Below are 16,960 nucleotides of genomic sequence, written 5' to 3'. Positions count from 1 at the left end.
CCTCCACCTCCCGGGTTCAAGAGATTCTCGTGCCTCAGCCTCCCAAGTAGCTGGGACTTCAGTCATGTGCCACCACACCTGGCTAAGTTTTGTATTTTTAGTAGAGATGGGGTTTCACCATGTTGGCCAGGCTGGTCTCAAACTCCTCACCTCAAGTGATCCACCGGCCTCAACCTCCCAAAACTACTGGCATTACAGGTGTGAGCCACCAAGCCTGGCCAGCAAGTGCAGTCTTAAAGGTGTAAGAATTCAGAGTCTGTTGGTTCTTACTGGGAAACTCAGTGGGGAGAATTGTGAATGAGAGCAAATATATAACCGGCTTTGAAAGACACATTGGCTTTTGGGAGAAAGATGGCGGGAAAGTGGACATTTCCTATTGGTGGTTGGAGGCGGTGGGAGAAGCGCAGGGCAAGATTGGAAAACAGTGGCTAGAAACGGCACAGGAGAATGGGGTGGAAGTCGTGCTTCAGCTCTGGCCTTTACTTTGAAGCAGCTGGGGAGCCAATGAAAGTTCCTGAGCACATGAGTGATTTAATAAGACAAACTATGTAGTGATTGCCAGAAGGATCTGGAAACAATAATACAAATTCTTATACAGTGCTTATTCTGTGCCATGCACTTTTCTAAGTACTCTATATGGAGTAGTTTTCCATAACCCAAAGTTAGGTAATAATAATTATTATCCCCATTTTACCAATAATGAAACCGAGGCACAGGGGGTTAAATCACTTGTCCAAGATGTCAGAAACAGAAAGTAGCAGAACCAGGTCTCAAACCTAGGCTGTCTGGTTGCAAAACCTGTGCTCTTCATCAGTACCGCCGCTTAGTAAATTCCTCATTGCAATGTTTCTCAAACTTGCTTGTGCATAAGAACCATCTGAAGCTTCGGTGAAAAATGAAGATATCCAGATCTTTCCTGGGGATAATAGGGATCTGAGCAAGGTCCTGGGAATCTGAACCAGCCAGGGAATGATTGGGTCAGATCAGATGCTTTCTGTTGCTCTTAACACCACCAAACTCAAAGTGTGCAGAACAGTTAAGACACGTATTATCTCTCATAGCCAGAACAGGCAAGGCAGATAGAGCCAAGGTCAGTTCGGCAGCTCAAAGGTGCCGGCTCCCTTGCATCTTCCTCCTGTTCTCGGTGGCGGGCTTTTATCCTTTTTATCCTCCCACCCGCCCCCCATGGCCAAATGGTGGCTGCTAATGCCTTGGGCATCCAGTCTCTCTGGCACACCCACAAGCAGGGAAAGGAGCAACTTATCTGTATCTGGGAGGAAATGCTCCCTGATAAACTCCCGAAATTCCAGATACTGCTGGCCAACATTGGGACACGTGGCTTTGCCCAGTTGCACTGTAGTGGAGGCAGCTAGGCTGCCAAGGGACAAGGGAGAAGGGACCTACCAGTGGACCCCAATCCCAAGCCCCCTCTGCAGGGCCATGCTCCTACAACTTCCCCGTTAAAGGGACTAGAGTGGCAGTTCTCAAATGCTGCTGTGCAAAAGAATTACTCAGAAAATGTGTTTAAAATACAGCTATAAAGCTATTTAAACTTTACCCCAAATCTCTGCATCAGAATCTGGGATGCATGATCAAGTTTGAGAACCACTCATCCAGAAGTGGATAAAAGGATGGAAACCCACTGGTGCTAGAGTCTAGTTCATAACAGGTGCTCAACAGATGTGAGGAATGAAAAAACAGCCCACTGTGGGAAGGAGGGTAGGGTGGGATGTGAAAAGAAGCTCAGTTCCACTCATGGTTTATTTTTCCTGTTTGGCAAAGTCCCAGTATAGGGCAAGTTAATTTGCTGTTACATGTTTGTTTGCTTAGAGCAGACCCCATACTTTGGCTATAGTTCAAGCCAAAGGGGAGACTTCGTTTAGCAGGATATAGGCATAAGGGAGAATTGTGGGCAGGGACGTAGCTGGATCTCAAAAAGAGATTGGGGCTGGGCACGGTGGCTCACGCCTGTAATCCCAACACTTTGGGAGGCCAAGGCAGGCGGATGACCTGAGGTCAGGAGTTCGAGACCAGCCTGACCAACATGGAGAAACCCCGTCTCTACTAAACATACAAAATTAGCCGGGCGTGGTGGCGCATGCCTGTAATCTCAGCTACTCGGGAGGCTGAGGCAGGAGAATCACTTGAACCAAGGCGGCAGAGATTCGGTGAGCCAAGATTGCACCATTGCACTCCAGCCTGGCAACAAAAGCGAAACTCCATCTCAAAAAAAAAAAAAAAAAAGAAAAGACAAAGGAGATTGAACCAGAAGCTTGAAGTATTTCAGGGTTTTCCAGATTGTACAGCTCAAAGGACTTGTTGGAAATGCTGGGAAGGCAGAGTCTCGGCCCCACCCAGAACTGCTGATCAGGATCCACATTTTAGAGAGATTGTGGCTGGAGAAGCACTGCTGCCCCCGTGACCATTCCCAGAATTTATACCTTGTTTGTTCAGAAGGAAAGTCCACACCAAACCTGAGCGTCTTAGTCCCACTTTGAGTTTTTTTAAGAGATTGGGAGTGGTCTCACTATGTTGCCCAGGTTGGACTCGAACTCTTGGGCTCCAGCAATGCTCCTGCCTCAGCCTGGGTCATAGCTGAGACTTAGCAGCAGCCGCCAATGCGCCCAGCTGCAGTTTTCCATTCCAGAGCAAGAGAGTCGATTGGCCAAGTGGCTGTCAGGTGTCTTGCACTGCACCAATCAGCGATGGCAGAGTGGGGGCGTGGTCAGAGTTTCCAACATGGCGACCGCTCACGCCTGGGGCGGGGCGTTTGGGCGGGTCGTAAGGCCCACTGTGGAGAGTCAAGGCCCTTTTGAGAACCGTGTAAGTGAAAGGGGTGGATTTGCTCTCAGAAAGTGAACTCTTCCGGGGGCGGGAGGAGGAGCAGGGGCGGGGAGGGGGTCAGAGTCTCGCTCTGTCGCCCAGGCTAGAGTGCAGCGGCGCCATCTGGGCTCACTGCAACCCCCGCCTCCCGGGTTCAAGCTTTCTCCTGCCGCAGCCTCCTGAGTAGCTGGGATTACAGGCGCCAGCCACCATGACCGGCTAATTTTTGTATTTTAGCACACACGGGGTTTCACCATGTTGGCCAGGCTGGTCTCAAATTCGTGGCCTCAAGGGATCCGCTCTCCTCAGCCTCCCAAAGTGCTGGGATTACAGGCGTAGCCACCATGCCCAGCCTCAGAAAGTGAATTCTCAGTTTGCAGTTGGGATGCTTGGCTGGAGATCAGGAACCCTAAATGAGAATCCTGAGCGTGAACAACACTGAAAAAACAACACACACACAAAATCATGAGACCTCAATGTATGATAATAGCCTGCTGGGCGCGGCGGCGCATCGCTGGAATCCCAGAACTATGGGAGGCTGAGGCGGGAGGATCCCTTGAGCTCTAGAGCTCAAGACCAGGCTGGCCAGCATGGCGAAACCCCATCTCTACAAAAAATACAAAAGTTAACTGGGAATGGTGGCGCACACCTGTTATCTCAGCTACTTAGGAAGCTGAGGCAGGAGAATCGCTTGAACCCGGAGGTAAAGGTTGCAGTGAGCCGAGATCATGCTGCTGCCTTCCATTCTGGGAGATAGAGCCAGACCCTGTCTCAAAATCAAAACAAAACGAAAGACAGTATCCTTAATCTGTAAAAAGCATTTTCAAATCAAGAAAAAAAAAATAAAAATTCCAGTAGAAAAGAATGAGCTAATAGAATAAACAGGAAGTTGACCAAACAAGGCATGTCCTTGGAAAATAAATGTTGAAAGGGAGTTCAATCTCACTAATCACATATAAAGGAAATGCAAATTAAACATAAGTGATTTCATTTTGTCCTGTCAAGTCATCCCTATGATAGCCAAGGTTAAAGGGAAAATGCAAATGATTTCAGTTTTCTGAAAGGATGTCATAATTATATAATCACCAAGTAATAAAACATCCATGCCATGTTGACCCAGCTCTTCAAGGAATGTACCCAAAGAAACGAGGGACACATTTAAAATTCTAGATAGGCATTATACATAGATGTCAATTCCTGGATGTCTCCTCCATGTCCAAGAAAGGGAAATGGTTAATTAAACTATTCAGCAACCAAAATGATGACATATGTGGCCATTAGAGGTTGTATTTTGGATGGATGATTCAAGCCATGATTCTAGTTTTATACTTCAAAAACTATATATATATATATATATATTTGTTGTTGTTGTTTGTTTTTTGAGACAGAGTTTCACTCTTGTTGCCCAGGCTGGAGTGCAGTTGGCTCACTGCAACCTCCACCTCCTGGGTTTAAGTGATTCTCCTGCCTCAGCCTCCTGAGTAGCTGAAATTACAGGCACCACCACCATGCCCAGCTAATTTTTTTTTATTTTTAGTAGAGATGAGGTTTTGCCATCTTGGCCAGGCTGGTCTAGAACTCCTGACCGCAGGTGATCTGCCAGACTCAGCATCCCAAAGTGCTGGGATTAGAGGCGTGAGCTTCTGGGCCCAGCCTTTCTGTATATAAAAGAGGTTAGCCCTTTAGCTGATCATTAATGCAACAAATGTTCTTTGAAATCCTGTCCTTTACCAGGTTCTGTGGTGGGTGCAGGGGAACAGTAATGGAAAGAAACAAGGGTCTGTCCTCACTTAACTCATCCAACCAAATGGAAAAGAGAATAGTCATTAAATAATTTCACAAATAAGTATTTAATCCCAGTAGCAATAGGGGCTTTGTATAAAAAATAAGGATGTAGGCCGAGGCAGGCAGATCATTTGAGGTCAGGAGTTCAAGACCAGGCTGGCCAACATAGTGAAACCTCCATCTCTGCTAAAAATACAAAATTTAGCCGGTGGTGACATGCACCTCTAGTCCCAGCTACTCAGGAGGCTGAGGCAGGAGAATCTCTTGAACCCAGGTTGCAAAGATTGCCATGAGCTGAGACTGTTCCACTGCACTCCAGCCTGGGTGACAGAGCTGGACTCCATCTCAAAAAAAAAAAGAAAAAGAAAGCAAGGATGTATATTGCCGTGTTATGACAGTGCTGGGAAGTTTTTGTTTTGTTTTTCTAGAAACAGCCTTGCTCTGTCACCCAGGCTGGAGTGCAGTGGTGCAATCATAGCTCACTGCAGCCTGGAACTCCTGAACTTAAGTCATCATTCCACCTCAGCCCCACAATTAGCAGGGATTACAGGCATACACTACCACACCCAGCTATTTTTTGTATGTTTTGTGGAGATGGGGTCTCCCTGTGTTGATCAGGCTTGTCTCAAACTCCTGGTCGCAAGTGATCATCCTGCCTCAGTGTCTCTAATTGCTGGGATTACAGGCATCAGCCACAACACTTAGCCTATTTTTTCTTCTCTACACTTTTCTGTACTTCGTAGATATTCTGAAATTCATGCTAACTTTTATTTTGCAAAAATAAACATTGCAATTTAAAAAGAGAAAAGGATTTGTTAAGTGGAGTTTTTAAGTTGAAGTAGGAAAGGGGAAGCAAATTAGATAGGGAGATATCCAAGCTGTCTTGAGATATCTGAACGGCAATTTGGTAGAAAAGGAGCTACGTTGGTTCATGTGAGCCCACAGATACAAACTGCAGAGGAATAGATTTGGATTCTCTATGAAATGCATATAACAGTCATACATTTTAAGCAACATCATGATCAAATAACTCAATATACCCCTGCTACAAACCAGAACTAAATACAATAAGGAACTCTCAGTTGCACACCTGAGCACTCAGGAAAGCATGGGAAATCCCCTGATGCCAGAAAACAAACCCAAAAGCGGCAAGAGGTGTATGAGGCCGTGAGCTTTTTGGGTATCGGGGAAGGGGTCTGATCTCACTAAACAGGAGACTTAATTTTAATGGCCACACCAGGGTAGGGGCTGAGGCCCTGAGCTCTTGCAAAAAGTTTGAAATAAGACCCCCACATAACGAGATGGTCCTTACTGTATCCTCGGTGAAAAGAGGGTCTAGAGAATATTCTTGTGGGGGCAAGTCATGCATCTACTAGAAGCACTTCCCTGCAAGGCCCATGCCGCTCATTATGCCAAACGTGAATACAGATAAATAATAACTTATTGTGCATAGTTACCGTAATGTCCACTGAGAACTATCAATAACTTACAGTATGCCCAGCTCGCAGTATGCCTTATCCTTCCCTTAAATATTTACTAGAACAACAAGATCTGAGCTCTGAGATCACTGCTAATATCCCCATTTTATTGACAAAAGAACTGAAGAGCAGAGAAATGACTTGGTCAAGACCCTACAGCTAGTGAGTAGAGGTAGAAGTTGGTCCAGGGTCAGTCTGTGCTCACACACACACACCTGGCAATGAGTGGTGACTCCAGCATCAAATCACCTGCAAACATTCAAGGTGGTCCAAGGTCAGTCTGACTACACACACACACCCCGCCCCTTCCCCCCCCACACACACACACTGACTTGGGGATGGGTGGCTACTCTGGCATGAAATTGCATGCAAACACCCAGCTGGTTGGGTGCAATGGCTTACGTGTGTAATCGCAGCACTTGGGAGACCAAGGCAGGCAGATCACCGTGGAAGGTCAGAAGGTTGAGACCAGCCTGGCCAACTTGGTAAAACTCCATCTCTACTAAAAATACTAAAATTAGCTGGGTATGGTGGTAGACACCTGTAGTCCTAGCTACTCAGGAGGCTGAGACAGAAGAATCGCTTGAACCCACGAGGTGGAGGTTGCAGTGAGTTGAGATCGCACCACTGCACTCCAGCCTCAGGTCCAGCCTCAGGGACCAAGCAAGACACTATCTCAAAAAAAAAAAAAGGGGGGGGGAGGCCGAGGCAGATGGATCACCTGAGGTCAGGAGTTTGAGACCAGCCTGGCCAACGTGGTGAAACTCTATCTTTACTAAAAATACAAAAATTAGTTGGGTGTGGTGGTGTATGCCTGTAATCTCAGCTACTCGGGACACTGAGGCAGGAGAATAACTTGAATCCGGGAGGCAGAGGTGGCGGTGAGCTGAGATCACGCCATTGCACTTCAGCCTAGGTGACAGGGCAAGACTCCATCTCAAAAAAAACCCAAGTTGATCCAAGGTCAGTCTGACTATGCATGCTCACACATACAACACACACACACACACACACACACACACACACACACCCCTGTGGATGAGTGGCTACTCCAGCATCAAATCACCTGCAAACAACCAAAGGGAGTGAGGGAGGCATCTGGTCACCAGCAGTCCCTCAGTGATTGCCATATGCCTTTCCCTGAGGTGTCTCTGCAGGTCCTGCTGTTCACAGCGGATTCTAGAAAGGCCACATGTGTGAGAAGGGATGCCCTTGATAAAGTCAGCCAGGAGGCGCCAGCAAGCTTGCTATCCTGGTGAGAGTCTTCAACACCCAATGGCCCTTTGTTGCTGTTGAATTCCAGACACCTGCAACAGAATACTATTAATATAATTATATGCTTCCATGTTTTATATTCAGATATTACCTTCTCACTGAGGCCTTCCTGGACCTACTTAAAATTGCATGCCCACAGCATTTCCTGGTCCCTTCCCTGCTTTATTTTTCTCCGTAATATTTACACCACCTGATTTACATACTATATATTTAAATACTTGCTGCATGCACCACTCCTAACTAGAATGTCAGCTCCATGAGGGCAGGGATTTTCGTCTCTTTGAGTCACTGCTCTGTTTCTACCGCTTACAACAGTTCCTGGCACAAAGTCAGTACTTAATAAACATTTGCTGAATAAATTCATGAATAATGTCAACAGCAACAGCAGCTTTTCATGCCTGGTCTCTGATCCTCACAACAGCCCTAGAAGATAGGAATGGAAATTGTCCCCATTCTCCAAGTAAAGAACCCGAGGCTCAAGGAGGCTCACAGCCTAAGCTCTGGAGCAAACCTTCTCTGGTCTAGTAGCCATTTACCTTGGGGTGACTCACAGGTTACATGAGATTAACCCTGCCCCCCAAAATGATCCCTGCTGTTGGGTGCCTGACTCCTTTGCTGTTGGAGTGTGTGTGTGTGTGTGTGTGTGTGTGTGTGTGTGTGTGTGTGTGTTTTGTTTCATTTGTTTTTGAGATGGAGTCTCCCTCTGTCACCTAGACTAGAGTGCAGTGGCACGATCTCAGCTCACTGCAACTTCTGTCTCCCGGGTGCAAGCGATTCTCCTGCCTCAGCCTTCCAAGTAGCTGGGACTACAGGTGCGTGACACCACACCCAGCTAATTTTTGTGTTTTTAGTAGAGATGGGGTCTCACCATGTTGGTCAGGCTAGTCTTGAACCCCTGACCTCAAATGATTCACCCGCCTTGGCCTTCCAAAGTGCAGGGATTACAGGTGTGAGCCACTGCACCCAGCCCTTTGCTGTGTTTAACCTGCCCACTCATGATTCTCCCTGCTGCCTCTCTAAGAGGCAACAAAAGTAAAAACAGACAAATGGGGCTAAATTAATATTTTTTTTTTGAGATGGAGTTTCACTCTTTTGCCCAGGCTGGAGTGCAATGGCACAATCTCTGCTCACCACAACCTCTGCCTCCCAGGTTCAAGCAATTCTCCTGCCTCAGCCTCCCAAGTAGCTGGGATAACAGGCATGTGCCACCACACCCAGCTAATTTTGTATTTTTAGTAGAGAGAGAGTTTCTCCATTTTGGTCAGGCTGGTCTCAAACTCTGACCTCAGATGATCCACCCACCTTGGCCTCCCAAAGTGCTGGGATTCCAGGCATGAGCCACCACGCCCAGCCAGGGCTATAAGACATTTAAGACTTGTGTGCCTCAGAGGAAATGGCAGAAATGAAAATGCAGCCTATGGAATGAGAAAATATTTGCAAATGATACATCTGAGAAGAGGTTAATATCCAAAATACTCCCATGTTTCCCTGTGCCAGTGGGCTCAGGCTCATGGTAGAGGACAGTTAAGAGATGGAGCCCAGCCAGTCTCTGGGGAGAGCAGAAAGTGGCAGGGGGGTGCAGGGCCTACCACCTACCTTCCAAGAGAGTGCTGAGGACCCCGTGAGCTGACTTGTCGGGAGGGCCTGGCCACCCATAGTCATCCCACTGTGAGCACCTTCCAGCACAGGGGGTCACTTGGGCAGGAAGTTGTCGAGCAGAAAGTTGGGAGGTCATGGTAGCGAGACCATGACCCAGGACCCTGGTTTTAGCAACAAAAGTTCTTTGTCTTGAGAAACCCCAGCCCAAGGCAAACAGGGATGGTTGATCATCCTAGCTCATGAGCATTTCAGTTGAGAGTTCGATGCATGAGTGCCAGAGTCTGGTTCTATTGAACTCTTATATCCCCCTTGACATTTATTGAGATTTGACCATGACCACATCCTGTGCTACTCAATTCTTTTGTTAAACTTTGCGGCATCCTTTTGACGTGGGCGTGGTGATTATCCCCGTTTGTAGTGAGAAGACAAGTTCAGTGAAGTTACATGACTGGCCTGAGGTCACATACACAGTGCATGGCCAAACCTGAGCTTATATCAGTTTGAAGACACACTTTAACATATCTGAAACAATGATGCATTTTAGAATCAGTGAGATTTCTATCAACCAACAGGCAGTCCAAAAAAATTACCTTCCTGTGCATGTAAACAAACTCAATTTCAGTGGGTCACATTTTTCTCACCTCAGCTATGTCGTGTGCAATTTCGGAACTATATGTATTGAATTTTAATTGCTGTTTAAAATGTCTTCCAAGATACTGCATGATGAAGCAAGTTGAAGATGAAAAGTAATTGCTTTACCCAGAAATGCCTGAAAACAGTAACAGGGGTAAATTTGATATTAATGAAGCAAATCTTCATTGTTGGAGGAATGCCTGCAGTTGCATGTTCTTGCAAAGCAGCAATCAAGAAAGGTGGATTTCCTCATGTAGACAGAGCTGGGTTAAGTCTGACTGCTGAGCTGGATGGAAAAGGATGTCCTCTGCTAGTGGTTCTTAAACTTCAGCCTGTGTCAGGGTCACCTGGAAGGCTTGTTAGAGCACAGATTGTTGGGTGCACCCCCAGAGTGTCTGATTGAGTAGATCTGAGATGGGTCGCAAAAATTTGCTTTGGTAACAAGTTCCTAGGCAACTCCAGTGCTGCTGGCTGTGGACCATGCTTTGAGAACCAAGCAGAGCAAGGGAAACCAGGAGAAATAGCCAGATCTCACAGAGTAAATGAAAACATTTCAACAAGAGCCAGGTGCAGCTGATTCATGCATCAGAGATACTTGGCATGAAGACAGGAAACATCAGTGTGTCAGAATCTTCCAGCCAACTTTAAACCAAAGCCCTTGACTTCCCTACATATATTCATTGAAAAAAACGAAAACTGTGGCTTTACTCAAATACCAAATGCTGATGGAATCAAGGTATCATTTGACATTTATCAGAGTGATATGGTCACTACTGAAGGTGCCAAAAAGATGGAGATCAGGAACCTGGGTTTCCTGCCAAATGTCCAAAGAAGTCAAGAAAAGCCCATTCAGTAAATATAAAATAAAATACCTAAATATGAAAGCATTGTCATGTGTTTAATTGGCAGCGGTTTTGTCATATATGAAATTATGATGCATTTTACAATCTAAACCACCGTAGATTCAAAGACATATAATGGGTCTTTTGTTTCTGTTTTTGTTTTCAGACAGAGTCTTGCTCTGTCTCTAGGCTCGAATTCAGTGGTATGATCTTGGCTCACTGCAACCTCTGCCTCCCCGGTTCAAGCAATTCCCCTGCCTCAACCTCCCGAGTAGCTGGGATTACAGGTGCCCGCCACCACACCCAGCTAATTTTTTTATATTTTAGTAGAGATGGGGTTTCACCATGTTGGCCAGGATGGCCTCCATCTCCTGACCTCGTGATCTGCCTGCATTGGCTTCCCAAAGTGCTGGACTTACAGACGTGAGCCACCACCCCTGGCCTAGTGTTTAAGAGAAAACATAACTAGCACCTGGAACCTGTGGCATGGCTATGAGTGCTTTGGACAAAGCTAAAATAAATAGTGATGTTAGGCCTGTGTTGACTTAAATAAACACATTCTGTAAATAAAATGTCAAAAATGTCAAAGGTGGTGTCTGAGTTTTGAAGTTTGGGAAATAGAATATTACAGCATCTCTCAAAATCATCATTAGGGCCTCCTAGTCTGACAGGTTCACCCAATGAGCAAGCCTCCATTGTCATATTTACTCCTCATTTGAAGCCAAATCTTCATGTGACAAATTACATTCTAAGAAAGAAAGAACCAGAAAGAGAAAGAGGTGGGGGAGGAAGGAAAGGATGGGAGAGGGGAAGAAGGAGGGAGGGAAGGAAGAAAGGAAGGGAGGGAGGGAGGGACGGAGGGAGGTTATGTTCAATGTAACATAACAAGTTTCAGAATTCTATCAGATGAATTTAACAAAGAAGGAAGGGAGGAGGGAGAGAAGGAGGGAGGGGAGGGGAGAAACATGCCTAAGTCCCAGACTGTAAATGTAGTTAACAAAGTAGTCACAGAAATTTTTATAACAAAAAAATTTGAGACTGCCTATCTTATCTTTTACAATTACATTTTATTATTTATTATTATTATTATTATTATTATTATTTTTTGAGACAGAGTTTTGCTCTTGTTGCCCAGCCTGGAGTGCAGCAAGATCTTGGCTCACTGCAACCTCCTCCTCCCAGGTTCCAGCAATTCTCCTGCCTCAGGAGTAGCTGGGATTTCAGGCGCCTACCACCACGCCCAGCTAATTTTTGTATTTTTAGTAGAGACGGGGTTTCACCATGTTGGCCAGACTGGTCTCAAACTCCTGACCTAAGGTGATCCACCCACCTGGGCCTCCCAAAGTGCTAGATTACAGGTGTGAGCCACCATGCCTGGCCCACAATTATGTTTTATATTTAGTCTGTATTTTGCAATTTTTTTTTTCTTTTTGCATCAGAATCTCAGAGTACAAGGAATTTTTTGAGGGGGGAGATACTTAAATGCTGTGGAGAATGTTAATTAGACTAGTTTTGCCCCAAGTCCCTTCTATCAGTTCCTTTTTGGTGTTTTATTAGGATTTTGTCATATAGCTTATGAAAGCACCTAATGCATTTGGCTGCAGTTAACAGAAAACTTACCTGGCATAAATTACAGGGACATAAATTATAGGGATATTTCTTGTTCATTTAAGAAGTCTAGGGCAGACATGGTGGCTAACACTGTGGGAGGCCGAGACAGGTAGATCACTTGAGCTCAGGAGTTTGAGACCAACCTGCGCAGCATGGTGACACCCCAGTCTCTACAAAAAAATATAAAAATTAGCCAGGCATGGTGGTGCCTACCTGTAGTCCCAGCTACTTGTGAGGCTGAGGTGGGAGGATTGCTCAAGTCTGGGATGTCAAGGCTGCAGTGAGATGTGTTCATGCCACTGCACTCCAGCCTAGGTGACAAAGTGAGACCCTATCTCGAGAAAAAAAAAAAAAGAAAAAGAAAAATGTGTAGATTTTTCTTTCTCCAGATTTTTCTTTCTAATACAATTTTCTGAAAAGTGGTTTCAGAGCTGACGCAGCATCTGATTTTCATGTTTACCCTCTGGTTACAGAATGGCTGCCACAGATCCAGGCATCGAATCATCACTCCAGCATGTACAAAGTACAGGAATTAGGGCAGCCAGAATGAGCATTTCTCAACTGCTTCTTTTTCTACCTGCCCTGCCTCCTCCTCACTCCCCCACCATTTTAAATCAGGGAGGAAAATCTTTTACAGAAGCCTCCCAGCGGATGCTCTCTAGTGTCTCATTAGCTAGAACTGGGTCACATGATCACTCCGAAGCTGCAAGGGAGGCTGGGAAAGCAAACTAGCATGTGCATTCTCTCTTCAAAGGAAGAAAATAGACAGAGGCATAGTTAGAGGGCATTTATATTATGAAAATTAATAATCACCATATCTTTTAGTTTCAGCTCCAGAATTTGTTTTTGAACATGGCTATCAAACTTATCTGCCCACGGAAAGTAATGAAAACCAGACAGCCACTGTCATTTCTCTCCCTGCCAAGTCACGCACCAAAAAGCCCACGACGCCACCTGCTCAGAAAAGGCTTAACTGCTGCTATCCAGGTAAAGGCACCATTATGTCCTACTTGTATAGAGATTGTGACATTTAACCAGGCTCCAGGGCTCTTCCTCATGAGTTCCTGACAACTGCTCATGGATGTGCTCCAAACTACCTGGCATAAAAATCAGAGCCCCCTGGTATTCATATCTGCACATACAGCCTATCTCCCACTGTCTGCGGTCATTCTGCATGTGGGTTCTAAGATTTTTCTAGCCATAGGCCTTTGAAGTGGAACTTGTGAAAATTTCAGGTTGCTGTAAATTTTTTTCCTATGCTATAGCTTAGGAAGATATTCAGTAAGAATTTTCTTTCTTTACTTTGGTTTTAATTTATTTGGAAGTAATTTTAGACGTACAGAAAATTTGCAAAAATTGTACCCGAGAAATCGCTGCTTGCCCTTCACCTGGATTCCCCAAATGTTACCATTTTATTATATTTGCTTTGTCGTTCTTTATATATATACAAGTATGTATAGTTTTCCCCAAACCATTTCAAAGTTGCTGACAACATGTTGCCCCTTTATTCCTAAATACTTCGGTGTGTGTTTCCTAAAAACCAGAATATTCTTTTAAATAAACACAGGAAAATCATCAAGATCAGAAAATTAACATTTATAGATACTGTTCTCTAACCTACTGATCTTAGTCAGATTTCATCATGAAGTGTTCCACTAATGTCCTTTTTATCAGTATCAAAAGAATGACATTTTCCCCCTCTGGTCCAGGCTCCAACCAATGATCACTAACTGCATTTAGATTTTATGTCTTTCATTTCCACTAATCAGGAACTGTTAAGCATTTATCTTTCATAAGCTTGACATTTTTGAAAAGTATAGGCAAGAGATTTTGTCAAAAAGGCCTCAGTTTGGGTGTATTTGATGTTTCTTTGTGATTAGATTCAGGTTATGCAGTTTTAGCAGGAACCACAAAATGATGTTCTATCTTTCCTGGTCATCACGTACAAAGGCACATGAGGTCTCTTTTTCCCATTACTGTGGTGTTAACTCTTGTCCCTCGGTTAAGGATATTTCTGCCAGTTTTCTCCCCTCTAAAAGTTACTAAATATCCCTTTGTAATTAATCTTTCCTTGTTTTTTTTTTCAGGTTGCCAATTCAAGACTGCTTATGGCATGAAGGACATGGAGCGGCATTTAAAAATTCACACGGGTAAGTAGCATTTCTTTAGCACATATGCCCTAAACACCTGCTCTGTGCTAGGAGCTGGGGACCCACATAGGTCAGACGAATGATACCACTCCAAACGTCACTGGCTGTTATGGGAATGCAAGTCCAGATTTCAAAAAATAAGGTGCCATTTGTACACAAGATTTTGGCAGAAAATCTTTAACATAATAACATCCAGCTCTGGAGAGGATGTGAGCAAAGTTAGCTAAGTGAGAACGTGAACTGTTACAGCCATGTTGAAAATTATTCTGCCAAAATTAATTAAAATTTGAATGCACTTTTTCGCATTTTGAGATGATCCTAAAAGTGCGTATGTGCGTGTAATGATTTGTAAAGAAAGAAATGAGGGGAGAGAAAAGAAACTTTTTCTTTTTCTTTTTTTTTTTTTTTTGATACAGGGTCTTACCCTGTCACCCAGGCTGGAATGCAGTGGCACAATCTCACCTCACTGCAACCTCTGCCTCCCAGGCTCAAACAACTCACCCACCTCTGCCTCTGAAATAGCTGGGACTACAGGCAGGCTCCACTATACCTTGTTAATTTTTGGTATTTTTTTGTAGAGGTGGGGTGCGGGGGTCTCACCATATTGCCCAGGCTGGTTTCGAATGCCTGGACTCAAGTGATCCACCCACCTCAGCCTCCCAACGTGGTAGGATTACAGGTGTGAGCCACCACACCTGGCCAAAACTTTCCTTTTATATATCTTTATATTATACCACTGAATACAGTGTTATTTTTGTAATTTAGAAAGGAGAGTTTAATAAATACTTGTTTTAAAAGAAGAGAAAAAGATCAGCGCATGGGAAAAGAGAAAAGTGATTATTTCTGGTGATTTTATTTATCTGTGATATATTATTTTTATGATTCCCAGATTTTCTGCATGGAAAAGAATTGCCTTTAGACTCTTGTTTTTTTTTTTTTCAAGACAGAGTGTTGCTCTGTCACCCAGGCTAGAGTGCAGTGACACGATCTCAGCTCACTGCAACCTATTCCTACCAGGGTCAAGCAATTCTCCTGCCTCAGCCTCCCGAGTAGCTGGGATTACAGGTGCCTGCCACCACACCCAGCTAACTTTCGTATTTTCTTTTTAGTAGAGATGGAATTTCACCACGTTGGCCAGGCTAGTCTCAAACTCCTGACCTCATGATCCGTATGCCTTGGCCAAAGTGCTGGGATTGTAGGCGTGAGCCACCACACCCGGCCTAGACTCTTGTTTAACAAAGTGTTAGATGCTTATATTTAAATGATACAGATTTAAATTTTAAAAGTATAAATATGTATAAGATGTAATGAATTTTGGCTTTGGCTTCACTAAATGCCCAAAGCCTGCTATTTAGCCTCAGCATTTGGAAGATGAAATAGCCAACAGTTATTTTTTATATTCCTTGGCCATGACCAACAAGTGCCTTATTGCACTGGGGTCCCCATCATATCTAATCAGCCTCACAGTGTCATGTCATTTGGATTTATTCTAATTATCCAAATGTTAAGTTTCAAGCATTGGCAAGCATTCTAGCGTAATAAGCAATGAAACTCTTCATATGGGTTTCATATGTTGAAATTCCATCCATCAAGCCATAGCATATTTATTATAGAAAGAATAAAGTACTATAATTATTAATAATGATAGGGAAAGCATTGTGAAAGTACAAGTGAGGGCCACAACTTTGTCTGTTTCTGCAAATCTGCCAAAAATATCTTCTACACAAGTTAGCCCATTTTGTGTCTGTACGACAGCTTCTGCATAACTGCAGCATCTCTGGCTACATTTTCAAGTTCAAAGGTTAACGAGGAGGTATCCTTACCTTAGTTACCCTCAGAGAGTGGGGTTGTGCTTAATCGCCCCTGGGGTTTGGAGGAGCAACAGCAGTAGGGCTCTTTACCAGGAGAGCTGGCTGAAAACCACTGAGCTCTGTCTGCTCAGTGTGGCAAAGACATAATGTAGTGACCACAGGAACTACTGAGCCACTGACAATGCTGGTAAATTATTGTTCCGGATTTTTAAATTTGATGACTTAAATGTTTAATAATCAAAATGCTAATTTTTTTTTTTTTTTTTTTTGAGACAGAGTCTCACTATGTTGCCCAAGCTGGAGTGCAGTGGCATAATCTTGGCTCACTGCAACCTCCGCCTTCCGGGTTTAAGTGATTCTCCTGCCTTGGCCTACCGAGTAGCTGGTATTACAGGCACCTGTTACCACATCCAGCTAAGTTTTGTATTTTTAGTAGACACAGGGTTTCATCATCTTGGCCAGGCTAGTCTTGAACTCCTGACCTCAAGTGATCTGCCTGCCTTGGCCTCCCAAAGTGCTGGAATTACAGGCGAGAGCCAGCGTGCCCAGCCAAAATACTGATCATTAATAAACTTTTAGATGTATTGTTAAATCTTAAATATTTATTTTATGACAGTGATCAGCTTTGGCTGACCATTTTTAGCACTTGGCTTGTTACAATTTGGTCAAAATACGTATTTGATATATAAAGTAAAAAAAGTGACAGCCACCTCCTTCCATGACCAAAAGTCAGCTGTCCTAATAGTTCTCCATGTCTCATTCTGAAATTTTTGCCTGCCTAGACCAGGTCTAAAAACTCACAAATTTAATTTTTTCCATGTCTTATTAAGTTAACACGATCCACACTATCAGTGCAACTTGCTTTGTTGCATTTACTATTGCACATTATTTCACATAGTATGTCATATCCACTTACTCTTTTTCATGGCCAGGTAAGGAATTGGTTCAGTATT

The 16,960-nt window shown here is 44.2% G+C and overlaps 1 protein-coding gene across 3 annotated transcripts in view; it reads left to right on the top strand.

Moving 5' to 3' along the window:
* ZFP64 (ZFP64 zinc finger protein) overlaps positions 1-16,960 on the top strand; it is a 96,269-nt gene that overhangs the window by 12,800 nt on the left and 66,509 nt on the right. For all 3 annotated transcript variants that reach the window (XM_017496881.2, XM_017496880.2, XM_037727258.1), the window contains exons 3-4: positions 12,872-13,033; positions 14,134-14,196. In XM_017496881.2, coding sequence (XP_017352370.1) covers positions 12,872-13,033; positions 14,134-14,196 — 225 coding nt within the window. The remainder of the gene's footprint in view (positions 1-12,871; positions 13,034-14,133; positions 14,197-16,960) is intronic.

The sequence above is a fragment of the Cebus imitator genome, unplaced genomic scaffold (genome assembly GCF_001604975.1).
Source record: "Cebus imitator isolate Cc_AM_T3 unplaced genomic scaffold, Cebus_imitator-1.0 Scaffold224, whole genome shotgun sequence".
NCBI classification, from domain to species: Eukaryota; Metazoa; Chordata; class Mammalia; order Primates; family Cebidae; genus Cebus; species Cebus imitator.
Note: the sequence above shows the minus strand (reverse complement) of the source record. Positions and strands in the feature narration are given on the sequence as shown.